The 13,352-nt window shown below is 37.5% G+C and overlaps 6 protein-coding genes across 6 annotated transcripts; 3 read left to right on the top strand and 3 right to left on the bottom strand.

Moving 5' to 3' along the window:
* Positions 1–261: 261 nt before the first annotated feature.
* On the bottom strand, positions 262–1,789 carry GCK72_008139 (uncharacterized protein; the record flags this gene model as incomplete). The annotated part of the gene is made up of 6 exons (XM_053726662.1): positions 262–456; positions 928–1,167; positions 1,216–1,398; positions 1,448–1,549; positions 1,596–1,679; positions 1,727–1,789. 6 exons carry the CDS (start codon positions 1,787–1,789, stop codon positions 262–264), a joined length of 867 nt encoding a protein of 288 aa, XP_053590856.1.
* Positions 1,790–4,481: 2,692 nt separating this feature from the next.
* On the top strand, positions 4,482–5,400 carry GCK72_008138 (uncharacterized protein; the record flags this gene model as incomplete). Its single annotated transcript, XM_053726661.1, has 3 exons — positions 4,482–4,616; positions 4,666–4,983; positions 5,089–5,400. The coding sequence occupies 3 exons, from the start codon at positions 4,482–4,484 to the stop codon at positions 5,398–5,400; spliced, it is 765 nt and encodes a 254-aa protein (XP_053590855.1).
* Positions 5,401–5,511: 111 nt separating this feature from the next.
* GCK72_008137 (uncharacterized protein) lies at positions 5,512–6,748 on the bottom strand (the record flags this gene model as incomplete). The annotated part of the gene is made up of 4 exons (XM_053726660.1): positions 5,512–5,696; positions 5,748–6,368; positions 6,415–6,634; positions 6,683–6,748. 4 exons carry the CDS (start codon positions 6,746–6,748, stop codon positions 5,512–5,514), a joined length of 1,092 nt encoding a protein of 363 aa, XP_053590854.1.
* Positions 6,749–7,398: 650 nt separating this feature from the next.
* GCK72_008136 (uncharacterized protein) lies at positions 7,399–8,560 on the top strand (the record flags this gene model as incomplete). Its single annotated transcript, XM_053726659.1, has 5 exons — positions 7,399–7,466; positions 7,515–7,633; positions 7,679–7,790; positions 8,338–8,419; positions 8,468–8,560. The coding sequence occupies 5 exons, from the start codon at positions 7,399–7,401 to the stop codon at positions 8,558–8,560; spliced, it is 474 nt and encodes a 157-aa protein (XP_053590853.1).
* A 550-nt stretch (positions 8,561–9,110) lies between these two features.
* On the top strand, positions 9,111–10,018 carry GCK72_008135 (uncharacterized protein; the record flags this gene model as incomplete). The annotated part of the gene is made up of 4 exons (XM_003105798.2): positions 9,111–9,144; positions 9,406–9,476; positions 9,532–9,690; positions 9,866–10,018. 4 exons carry the CDS (start codon positions 9,111–9,113, stop codon positions 10,016–10,018), a joined length of 417 nt encoding a protein of 138 aa, XP_003105846.2.
* Positions 10,019–10,182: 164 nt separating this feature from the next.
* GCK72_008134 (uncharacterized protein) lies at positions 10,183–12,898 on the bottom strand (the record flags this gene model as incomplete). Its single annotated transcript, XM_003105658.2, has 5 exons — positions 10,183–10,359; positions 10,417–10,656; positions 10,705–10,854; positions 10,903–11,096; positions 12,772–12,898. 5 exons carry the CDS (start codon positions 12,896–12,898, stop codon positions 10,183–10,185), a joined length of 888 nt encoding a protein of 295 aa, XP_003105706.2.
* Between the last annotated feature and the right edge of the window lie 454 nt (positions 12,899–13,352).

Below are 13,352 nucleotides of genomic sequence, written 5' to 3'. Positions count from 1 at the left end.
AAGTAAAAGAAGAAAACGTTGTAAACGTCTTTGTCTAGAATCAAATCAAATCACTGAAAAATTGCAAACAAGCAAATCAAGAAAGAATTGAAAAACGAAGAAAAGAATCACATGATCTGCTGTCCTTGGAATGTTCCATTTAGAAGATCAAATATTGTGTTTGCCTGTCACCCCGCAATTGATTTAAAATTGTTTTTATATTGAATGTTTGGCAAAAGCCTTTCAATTTATTTTCATTTTTCTCACAAAAAGATTTCAATTTTATGAACAGAAAGTGTTACTGGTGAAGCAATGCTTATTGGCGGGAACAATGAATAATTTATGGTTGAATTGAGCACAAGCACAGAGTCTCATTCCATCCAGACTAGCAGACAATGAAGGAGAAGTAGACATTGGGAGAGATGATGCGCCGTCACCAAGACGGATACGTCCACGCATGTGAAGAATCCCGTCCCGCTGTAAAAGTTGTGAAATTATTTTATGTTTCGCTGTTTTCGGGGCTCTTTTTAAATTAATTTATTCAAAAGTTGTTTGACTATTATTAAACTCCGCAGAAGAAAAATATATTTTGTATTACAATTTTTTATCGTTGGTTGAGTTATTACGATTTGACTTTTTTTGGAGTATTAAATAGCATTACAGGTGAGTAATTGAGATAAGATATTTCAATTACTCCCAAAAAGTGTTAGTCCAACTGAAAGATTCATGTTATCGTTCTAATCAAAATTTGTAGTTACTTGAAATAAATTTTTATGTTTTCTCCAAGTTATCTTTTAAAGATACAGACTCCCATGGCCTCCAGCGGAGGCCCTCTCAATAATGCACTGCGCGCATTACTTTGAGAGGGCCTCTGCAGGAGGCCGTGACTCCATAATGTACTTTCAAATACTTAAATTAAAGTTATTAATTTCTTTGAATTCCTCTTACCGAGATGTTAAAAACCATCCTTTTCATTCCCTCGAAGTTTACATTTCTCGCATCAATTCGGACTTGTTCGTTGCCACGTAAAACCACATTTTCTCCATTTATTTTTAGTGTCTCATCAACTGCTGATCTTATTTTATTTGTGATAATTCTCTCTGCGGCCAATTTTTTGATACGTTTGTCAATAGTTACAGTTGGATGACGAGCCGAGAATAGAGTACGTCCATCTTTCGGAGAGATAACCTGGAAAAAAGATAACATGTTCAGAGGATCATGTTTTAGCGGACTCACTTGAAAACTGTTTACTCTCTCCAATTTGCACAGTTTTTCACTCATGACTAGCAGGCTATCGTTTTGTCGGGACGTCATCAACATTCTCGGTGCAGTAATAGTAATGTCTTTCTCAGGAAAACCAACTATTTTATTAGATACAACTTTTTCAAATTCTATCCGGTTTCCACTCATTTCAATTGTCTGAAATTATGAAATATCGTTTTATTCTGTAATAAAAATTAATTCTTACCTTCTCCATTTCCTTAGTTTTTTCATTAAAACTATGATAGAATCGGAGAAATGGAATACCATTTGAAGTCATTCGAAGGGTAGTGATAATCCAAATGTTTAGCTGAAAAGTTTTAATGAAAATGTTACTCAATGGAATAAAAACGTACCGCCAAAGTTATGAGAGTAACCAAGAACAATACAAACAAGCATATCAAAGTAGCAATTAATCTTTTTGCTCGAAGCCCTGTGACCTGGAAGTTTTTCATGGTAATCTGAAATAACTCCCACTTTAACTAACCTCATCTTCCAGTGAACTTTGTAGGTTTTCATCAGAAACCTGGTCATTATCATCTGAATCCATTGAAGAAAAAATCGATAGAAAGGGATTTTTGCAGGGAAGATCTAAGGATATCGGAGCACCCCCAGAACTCAAAGTGTAAAACCAGCGAAATAGTATTGATAGGCGGCGAGACGCAGAAAATGTGATGGACGGAATAAAGAGAAAAGGTGCAGTAATATTTCTGAGTGGATAGAATAGGCGGAAGAAGAGATGCCTTCTTGCGGTTTTTTTACTTACCTTTATTCAGAAAACTGAAATGATTCATTTCAGAAGTGTGCCTGTCTTAATACTTCTGTGTTATTCGTACAGATAAGCTTGAAGTATTTTTTTTTACATATTCATTATTCATTATTCATTGAAAACATAATGAGTTTCAACTTTTCCTGTTTCTAATTGCTTCTTTCTGATTTCCCTGCATTACTCAAACCATACCTCCTGACTTATAAAAAAATCTGATCCATCTTAATGTTTTTTACCCCTCGAGACTTAGCAGTTGTCTCTTTTCTTTGAATGTCCGAAATCTCAAAAATCGGTCTGCTGACCTGAACAATGAGTTCTCGATCTTGTGGTCCTTCTTCATTTGACCTCAAAGTGCAAACTGGTGAGCTCACTGACTAAGTCCCGCCCAGTAAGGTATATATGCGGTATTCTTTTTAACAGCGACTTTTTAATATAGAAAATATCCTGATATTTTTTTTGTTGGTTAAAACTATTTCTGCTTTTAAATGTTTTCCCTGCTCGACCAGTCAATGTTGTCACTGCAGTCTTTCTTTCAATCTTGAAAGCAGAAAAAGGATCAAGTTTCAGTGTCTGACTTTCGCGAGGATTTGTTTACTTGAAACATTTATGTTTTCACGCTTCATCACTACTCTGTTTAAATCAGTCTATTTGTTTTGCCGGTTTAGTATCAAACAACTTGTTGGTGTTTGAAGAAGTTCAATTTAAAATATATTGGAGAGAAGTTTTATAAACATAACACATACTAACTAACGTATCCATTAGCATGAAATTCGATTTCAACAAAAATAAGATATATTTAAGACTAGGAAAACATGTTTTCTCTTCTCCATTTTTGAAAAAAAACGTCACAACACCTTCACATATTTTGTCTGTGAAAACATATTATATATTATGCAAAGTTGTTTTGTGCTGTATTTATGCCATTTTATACATTCCTTTAAGTTCAACATCAGGCTGAATATCACAAAATAATTCTAGTCGGGAGTAGTCTTTCAGAGGCACTTCCTGTGTCATACACAAACACACGCACCCCTCTCTGCCATGAATACATATGATAGTGTAACAACACGCAGTCACTAACACATCTCGATGGAAAAAAAAGGGGCGGTAATAAAAAATTCACTAAACCAGTTTTTTGCGTGTTCTTACTTTTATGGATCACTGATTTGTGACTTGTTATTGTTAAAGTGATTCAATTTTGTATCTGCTTACTTAACTTCTAACATTCATTGAATTATAATTTTATGAAAGAGGTTTCGATAAAGCATGCTAGAAAAATTTACAGAAAACACTAAATTCACTCCGTAGAACAAATTTCGAAATTCTATACAGCCTCATAAATATTTCCTTATTTGTTTACACTCACTTTCTCTTTTTCATCCAGTCTCTTTCACCGAAAATCAACACATTTCGTTTTTTAAGGTTCTGATCGTCACCACACGCGACGTTCTTTTATTAAGTTACTCATTTTTGAAACTTTTTCCACTTATTTTTGGTTTTGGTTTTGAAAAAGTTTTGAAGAAAGTTTGCTTTTTTATAACGCCATTTCATTGGTCCAATAGTGAAATTGAACAGGGGTTTTAAGATTTGAAATCCAGTTACATAGTTTTATTAAGCTACATGTTAAAAAACCAAGGCCGAAAAATTTCTTCGCACGGAACACAGAAAATATGTATTTTTAAAATGTCTAAAACATTCATTATTATACAATCTGTTCATAAAAACAAAAGATTCTCACAACCGTTTTTAAAAATTCTCTTTCTCCCCCACATATTCACTTTTTGTGAAGCTTTCCTTCCATTATAAATGCTCAATGAGCTTCTCCTTCTTCCCTCTTTCGCCTATTTTCGCGTCGTCCTTCGTTTCAAATATCGACCACTCCTTGTCTGGTTGCCCCTCGCTCTCTCCCTCTCTTTTCCTCTCTGCTTCCCCTATTCACTTGGACTAAATCCTCCATTTCTCCTTTCCTCTCATTTTCTGCTTCCCTTCTGAACGTAGTCTCTGCGTCTCTGGTCCGCCATCTGGTATCTCTACCTCTCATCTTTTGAATCACGAAAAAGGGAGAAGTTGTTCGATTTGTGAAGGAGAGAGAGAAAGGAATGAGATGTACTGAAGAAGTCAGCTGACTCACTTTCTATTTGAACTTTTTGAGGTCATTTTTTCTTGAAAAAGAAAAAGTCCAGACTTTTTGAACTTTTTCAAAGTAACACATTTGTCTTTTCTTTTATCTTTTTTCTGCTGAAAAAAACTTTCTCAGCATTCTGTCAAATCCTTGTTTTAGTTTCTTTGATCTCGTTTCTACGCATTTTCGGTATCTTTTAATTTTTCGTAAACTCTTCTTTTTAATGCAATAACAAAGGAATTATTCCTTACTCATTTTTATCGCATTGTTCTTGAATAGTTTTCCTGTTTCTCTCATGATTTCTTCTTCTCACTTCACAAGCTTAAACTTTAAGTTAACACTTTTTTCAGAATGTCCACAGCACTTGTGAGTCGTCCTCCTTCCCAGACAGCTTCATTTCATGCACCTCATCAGAATAGATGCTCGTTCTCTTCATCAAGTTCTGAATCAATCCCTCCGCTAACCAAAGGAAAACCTTCTTCTGAGGTGAGCTTTGACGTAAGAGCCTATATTTTCCAAAAATCAAGATTTTCAGTTTGAAGAACTCGAACAGCGGATTGAAAAAGCTTTGAAAGAACGGGACAATGAATGGAGGAAGCACGAGAAAGCGCAAATTCAATTTCTTCAAAACGAGACATCAAACATGTTGAAATCATTGCATAACGAAATAAACCGACTTGGTAATGAGTTGAGAGAAGTGAAAAGAAGAAGCGCTGCAGGCAACGATGATAAATCTGAGGAAAAGATAGCTGAACTGGAGAAAATAATTCAGGAGAAAGAAGGATATACAAAGAATCTTGAGAAGAAAGTCACGTCTACCATCCAAAAGTTACAGGAGCAGATAACTATTCAGGTGAGACAATTTTCTTCAAAACCATGTTAGAGAAGCGTGTAATTTTTAAAAATAAAAAAATATTGCGCGTATTAAAGTTTTCTAACAAAATATTCCATTTTTCAGAGTGACCGTATTCGTCAATTAAACGAAGAGCTCAACGACCGTAACCAAACAGTAACACATCTTTCCCAACAACTTCGTGCTATTAAACTACGCGAGGCCATGGCTACATCAACACATCGCCGTCGTGCTTCGTCTCAACTAAACTCTACATCACCGCCTGTCACCTCCCCGTCATCCCCTCATCGTATTTTTCCGCCTGTATCCAGTGGACTATTATCGGCTTCTGTAGCTGTTACTTATCCAGGAGGAAGTCGATTGAACATTCAGAAAAGATCAAACTCCGCAATGCGAGCACCGACTATGCCCAATTAGGTCGATGTGAATTTGGATTGGGAATATGTGTTAAGTGTCTATTGAAACCGATGATTTTTTGTACATACCTATTTACCTCAACAAATAAAGCTGGAAAATTATTTATTTCCGTTAAACTGTGCTGGTAACATTCAGATTAACAGGTTTTCTTCGGACATTCTTAGCCCTTGTCGCCAACAGTAGTCTTCTTTGTTTTTTGAGAACTCTGGCCAGAACTCTCTTCCGATATTCATCTTCCTTGTTGTATTCGGTAACATATCTACTTTGTTGAGGTGAAATTGCATAGCTTGTGGAAACTGTAACTGGAGATGAATAAAAGTAAGCGTCATTAACACAAAGAATCTAACCTGGCGGCTCAGCATAACTGTGCCTATTGACACCTGCATTCTTTGGTGGACATGGACAGTATTCTGCATCTTGACCAGGTGGTCCACGAACACCTGGATACCCTGTAACTCCTGGCTCCCCAGGCTCTCCATTCAGCCCATCCTCTCCTTGTACTCCCGGTACTCCCGGAGGTCCTGGAGGTGGTGTGTAACCAGGTGGTCCAGGTGGTCCACACTGTCCAGGGGCCCCCGGTGGGCCTTTCCTTCCAGGAAGAGAAATCGGGCAAATCGAGTTTTCTCCGGGCGCTCCTTTGATTCCAGGTGTTCCACTCGGTCCATCCCTTCCCTTATCTCCACATTGTCCTGGTGGTCCTGGTTGACCTGGCGGTGGATTGTAACCTGGATTTCCAGGAAGTCCTGGAACTCCTTGTGGACCAGCCTGGCCTGTCGGTCCCGGAGGTCCTTGTGGTCCTTGTGGACATACAATACATCCTGGAATTTCTTGATCGTATGCTGTTAAAGCGACTCCGTTTGCTCCAGGGCGTCCGTCCAGTCCACGAGAACCAGGTTCTCCAGGTGCGCCAGGAAAACCAATAGAACCTTGAGGGCCCGGAGGACAGTTATTAGCCCGTTGAGCACAGTCTGAAAATTTTAAAAATTGTTTCAAAAAAGTATTTATAAAACATACTGCACTGATCAAACTGTTGTGTTGGATGTTGTAGCACTGGAGCAGTAGCATAACTATTCACTCTAGCATATGAGTTGACTTGTTGCTGCGCTGGGGCATAATTGTCGTAAGATCTTTTTGTCCAGAATCTGTTTCCTGCATTTCCAGCGTTGCCACTTACACTTCGAGTTTTGCGAATTGTGAGGCTAGTCATTTCTTTCCAAGCAGCTTCAGAAAAATACTGGAAAAAAGTTTAAAAATTCAACAAAAATTCAGAAAAACTACCAACCTTCCACTCTTTCAGATCATCTAATGTCTGTTCACGAAAATCGGAAATCTCCCGTGACGTCATCATAATTAAAAATAAACATAGTGAAATGAGTAAAGAAGACGAAACAAACGCCACTCGAACTAACGTCGACAGTTGGAATTTGAAGTTCCAACTCATTGTTTTGCGAAGGTTTCTATAGAACACGGAAATTCAGCAAAACTAGTCATACAGACAAGTTTATATAGTTTCAAACCAAAATGGGCGGTACAGAGAGAGGAGAATGAAGAGGAACGGAATGAGACGGGAAGAAATCCGGATTTCCATTGAAATGTACATAGAATGGCAGAAAAAATAAAAGTACTTGAAATTGTTGAATAGAGGGAAAGGAAACTGCTTATTTTCTATTCATCAAAAATGCTTCTTTTTATCTTAAGTGACTGTTACAGCTTTCACCATCTTAAAAAAGCCTCGTAATACACCCTATCAAATTTTGATCCATCAAACAAAATGCTGTCGAAAAACGTATTTTTCTGGAAAAGTAAAGGCTAAAAAATTTTATTACCCATTCAAGCCAAACACCTTCCTATGTTTTCTGAACATAATAATTCTTATCAATCATCTGATCGTTCTCCCTGGAACTGACTAGCACCTATTGATAACTGATTATAAGCATAGAAAAATTGCGGGTCAGTAACTGATAAGTGATTTTGAAGAAATTGTTTGTTTTTTTCAAAATGTCAGTAGAAGAAAACTCGGAAGAAATTATCTCCAAAGTTTTGAAAAGTCCTGCACTTGACCCTATGTAAGTTTTTTTTGCTTCTCAAGGTACATTGTATAATCTGAGTTTCAGAAAAAAACGAGTTTTGATAATACTTCATTCTTTATCGTCTCTTGTTCACGCAGCCATGTTTTACTTTCTGTTAATACAATGGAGCAGAGTTGATATTCCTGTGTTGACACATTTTAATGGTAAATTTCAAAACCTAGTAGTTAAAGGAGAGAAAATTATTACAGTTTTTTGTCTCGTGGTCATTGGAATCGGATTACTCGTTATTCTGGTTCTTTTGTTTGTAATCTTCAAAGTCGAAATGAAAACGGACTCACACGCAAGAAGGTTTTTGCATATGTAAGTTTGGGTGGGTGTTTTAAACATCTGTATTTAAAAGTGAAATCTTTATGCTGCGTCCAAAGTAACTTTTTCGCGGAAAAAGTGTCCAAAGTAGCCATTTCTTTTCCCCGTTTTCCTCTGCGTCTTTAAGGTAATCGCGGTGAGACCAGCTCACTTTTTTGGAGGGAATTCAAAAAAAAATTTAATTTCGAAAATTTAACTTTCCCTCCTAAAAAATGCGCTGGTCTCGCCGCGATTAGCTTAAAGGCGCAGAGGAAAACGCGGAAAAGAAACGGCTACTTTGGACACTTTTTCCGCGCGGATTTTCCGCGAAAAAGTTACTTTGGACCCAGCATTACGCCAGACATGGATTGTTTTTACCTGATTTCAAATTGATCTTGTAATTCAGTACAAAAAAAACGGGAAACTATACAACCCAATTACAAAAAATAGACAAGTTAGCAATTCTTGGTACAATTTCTTTAAAAATCAACAAAAGGTACAGAAAATTACACTTTTTGAACCGGAAAAAAATTCGAGACACTAAACAATGTTTATTCTCCAGTTGGCCGTTGGTACACATCGCCCTCTCCACTACCTACCAACTTGTTACCCAAATTGTCTTGTCACATTGGAAAGATTATCAGGTATGAAAAATTTCACAGATCAGCTTACTGAGAAACCCAATTATTAAGATTCCTTCTCTCTATTCTGCTTGGGCAACGACAGTTTCCGTTGGTATTCATCTCGCTCTTCACTCACTTTCTATTTTCTGGAAAATTTCGTGATTTTTGATTTTGATTCTTGTTTGTTCTGTTTTTTTCTAAATAAAAGTTTCGTAACACAGCCTAATTGTTTGCCACTTTTAAACAATTCTAGTGTTTTTCTTCATCATCAAATCTGTCTCCTTGTCATCAAATCATCACCAATCACAAACAAATTTCCACTACCCTCATCTTCTTTAAATCGAATCACCGATTCGAAAATACTCTTCTTTTTCCTTGTTTGTCTATCTTTCTGTCCAAAATTTGTTGCTGGTTACCGTCCCGCCCATCAGTGGATCACGTATAAAAGAACATTAGAGAAACGGACAGAAATACTTCAAAAATGTGTTGTTTTTGGTCGATTTGCGTGTCGTGGGACACCGCGATTAACCGGTTTTTCTCTTCTCCTATTTATTCTACGTGATTTTTCAGGTGGTAACACTTTTTTCTGATCTCCTTGTGACATTTGACCATTCTATCAGTATTCACTATCGGTTTTTGATAAATAAAAATGACCTCTGCTTTCTAAAACGTTGTCCTTTTTCCAGGTTTTTTCATCTCCCAAAATCTGAGAATGAGTGTTGCATCCCTACCAGAATGTGTCAAAAGTGAGTCTAAACCACGGGTTCAAAAATTTGGAAAAACAAGAGTCAGAAGAATCAAACAATCAGATTTCGCAAAATTCTATTTTTAAAAGAAATCCAGTTAAGAACATTTCTGTTGTGTTTGTACTTAAAGACTTTCTGCATAACATTAGTCAAGCTCTGTTATAGAAAATGTCACTCAGAACTCTTCATTCAAAAAAATAGAGCGGCATGTCGATCATTTAAAGAAAATACGGTAGATCATACCCAGTTTTTCTATTTCAGACATGTTCCCAACTGAACAATTGGAGTTCTCCTCATCAATTACTGCCGAAGAGAAGCCGGTTCTTCACGAGGTATACCCTAATAAATCACTCACTCACTTTTTACTGCTTCTGTATTAATTACCAGGTATTCCAAAAGCATGCATGTTTCTCTCAATGTGGCGAAATGATTCAAGAAGTTTCAAAGAAACACCCGGATTTAGGAAACCGTTTGGCCAATGTGCTCGAGGGAAATAAGAGACGTTTGGAAGGACTATCTCCTTCTGCCATTGAATATGCTAAGAAGGTTAGAAAGTTTTTCATAAAGTGCATATGAGCGAGTGTTTGTAACTGCCCAAGGTATTTTTAATACTTTATTACATTCACATAGTTATACTACTCGTATGCAAGTGGTCGGTATTAATTTCACACTCTAGTTTTCTCCACATTATCAAAATATGTTGAGTATACTTCATTTTCAGCTCATTCACATGGTTACTCATACTCTTTGCTCCTTAACAACTGGGAAACCAATTGACGATGCTGAGGCAAAACGACTTCATCAGGAGTTCCAGACGTTGTCTGCGGAAGATCAAGCTGCTTTGAAAAGAAATAACCCAGATATCAAATTTTAAGTTGATCGATGAGTTTTTCTATATACCAGTAAGCGATCATTTTCAATTTGCTATTGTACTGAAAACCTTATATTTTTATATATAGTCCTTCATTAATAAAACAATGTTGATAAATAATTTCACAGAAATCCAATAAGTTAAGTATTTAAGACAAACTTCGCTGGTTAAAAGCGACCGGAAACTTGAAAAATTTGAGTCGTTGGGTTGGAGCTTGACACTTTTCCTCTTCCAAATTCAGTGACACGGCAAACGAGTTTTGTAAGACCCTGACGAACACGTTTAGTAGTGAAGACAATACTGAATCCATTGAAGACAATGGCACCAAACAAGAAGACGTAGAACTGAAATATCTACAATTTATTCAACATCTTGTTTTCTTATCCACTTTTTCAACTTACATGTTCGTGGACAAAGGATATAAGAGTATTATCCGGTTTGTAGACTTCAAAAATCTCGAAGCATAAAATCAAGAAATGGCAGATGATGTGTGCAACATTGAAGTAAATTATAGTGTGATCACTCTTATGATAACGGACAGAATGAATGAAATTCTTGATTCTTAGCCAAGCCATTATAGAGAAAACTGGGGCAACAATAAAATAGACAATCATCCAGCCGATGATGATGTAGCGTTGCAACTGAAAATTCAAGAATTAGAGGACACAACAAATTTAATTGAAACGTACATGGATCAACCAAATTGGAGTTAGTGTGAAAGTCCATTCGCCATCAATCAGCAGATACGTTCTTTCGCGAAATATAGCTGGGATGGATGAAATTGCTGCCAAAATGAACGTGGCAGTCAGATACGCGGTAGTGCGGTTCTTTGAGAAATGCTGAAAACTTCAGAACCCCACTCAAAACGTTCGGATTTGCTCGATTACCTGATGATGTCCCAAATAGGTTGCTGAATAACGATTAATAGCCATTAATCCATTTCCAATAATATTTACGAGGTAGCAGAAACAGGTGGCTAGACTACATATAAAAGTGATCGGGTACAGTACTTCTCCTCGGATGACCTCATGTTCAAAACACATCCAGAAGAGAGCGCATGCATGGCCGATGTCGACAAGTCCTGAAAATCAAAAGATCGGTTGTACGAGAATCAAACTTTGATTATAGCTACTTGATTATACTAAAAACGTCTCCAGAGAAATAAAACCAGTCAAAGTTCACGACTATAAGTGCAGCAGCCCTTAACTCCCAAAGGTATTGACAGAGATTGCTAAAACCTCAGCAAAACTTTATTCTATTTTATCTCATCCTCCTTCTTAAGGTCATTGATATACTTTTCAATTTTGATATAAACCAAATCTCAACGGACATCAACTTTGTTTCAATATCAAATAACTCATTTTAGTGCCGCCCGTTGATGATAGATACATTGTATTAGATTCTAGACGGTTTAGCGTTTCTAGCGTCATCACCTCAAAGGCCTACGCTCTGAAACCTCAAGGCAATTAATTCACAGTCTGCTCAAACTGAGATTATGTCACTGTATAATGACGTTGACATTTATATTTAGAACGTTCCACACTTTTTCTGTTGTGGCGTGAACTAGCATGGCCTAGCCTAGTGAACGTCCAACCCCGAGGTCACACGTGGCAAGAAGATCTGCCTATATAAGATGTAGAGAACTCTTAGTTGTTGATTCTCACCATGTAAATAAATGGTTTTATAAGTCCCTTCTCCCGCCACCAGAAGACATAACAATTGGCGATCAGGATCTGAACAACGAACCGACGCCCGGGGGCTTGGCATGTCGGACGGGACCGTTGGCTGGTGCGCCTGTTATGTCCTTTGGTGGAGGAGAAGGGTAGGAGAGCGAGGAGCTCAGGATCATCGGATCACCCAGAAGGAAGAAACCGTAGAAGCAGTAACAGTAGAAGTGGAAGTAGAAGAACCAGCAGCAGCGCCGAGTGAAGATGGATCGAGGTACTCGTGTTCAACGATTTCGAATGGTAGATTTCGTGTGGAAGCTGTGAGATGCATAGGGAAATGACATCTGCTGAAGATCGTTGGCTGAAGATCAGAAGATCGAAGCAATGATGCGGACATGGGTCCAAAAGAAGAAATGCTGTGGAGTCTAGGCAGCGGCTGTCGTGGAAGAACCGAATATGCAAGACAGTAGACAAACGAACTTTTATTAAAGAAAGGGAGGTGTTGTGGCGTGAACTAGCATGGCCTAGCCTAGTGAACGTCCAACCCCGAGGTCACACGTGGCAAGAAGATCTGCCTATATAAGATGTAGAGAACTCTTAGTTGTTGATTCTCACCATGTAATAAATGGTTTTATAAGTCCCTTCTCCCGCCACCAGAAGACATAACATTTTCAGTAAACATAGATGTAGAACAACTCCACAAGGCGAGTAACCTATACATATATGTTTTTTGATGACGTTCACACAAATGTTGCCAATAAAGCTACGATTAGTATCAAATCACTTTGTAGTTTTGACCCGGTAACCAAACCTCAAATCATTTAAAAACAAAAGTCAGAATACGTGATTTTCTATCAATTTCGCCAAAAATGGAAACTCTTCCCGAAAACTGAAAACAGGTAATTCGTGTATCGAAAGAGAGTACGAAGAGTACGAAAAACAAAGCAGTTTACAAGCTCGAGGCAAAAACAATAGAACCATAATCTTTTCGAAGTTTGTCCTCTCAGAGAAACCAAGCATATAGTTTTGAATATAAAAGTTTGAAGTTATAAAGTTCTTAAGAGAAAACTGTTCAGTAGTTTGACTTACCAACATAAAAGAAGAGCGTGTAGAATGGTGCAGCTTGACAATCAGTACTTTTGATCCGATGGACCACAATGACAACACAGCTATAAAAGGCGATACACATCACCTGCATAGCGTAGCCAGGAATCATGTTGGACTGGAAACGAAACGATGGCGAAGGTTGGGAAACCTCAGAGATGGTTGACATTTCCTTAAATAAGGAAGTGAGGTGGATGAAAATTTTGAAGAAAAGAAAAGAAGAAATATGGAAATGAATAATGTAAACCTATGAGAAACTGAGAAAAAAAGTAGGCGGGCAATGTCGTCGCTGTCCCAAAACCACAGGGGACCAAAAAATGGGCGGATCTCATTCTCAGTGTTGATTCGAAGGCAGATTGTCAATGATATTTGAATCAGGAAATATAGGTAATCCGAAAATTGTAGAGTAGAATTGCGCAAGTGGATCAGAAGAAATATCATAAGAAAATGTGTATAGGTTGACCTATCAGAAAAGATGAGCAATTGAGTAAAACATGTTGGATTACATGATAGATAGTAAGAAAGCTTCGGCTGAGCTATTTGAAAATTGTGTATATCAGCTTAAC

The sequence above is a fragment of the Caenorhabditis remanei genome, chromosome II (genome assembly GCF_010183535.1).
Source record: "Caenorhabditis remanei strain PX506 chromosome II, whole genome shotgun sequence".
Lineage (NCBI taxonomy): Eukaryota > Metazoa > Nematoda > Chromadorea > Rhabditida > Rhabditidae > Caenorhabditis > Caenorhabditis remanei.
This window is presented reverse-complemented; position numbering and strand designations above follow the sequence as displayed.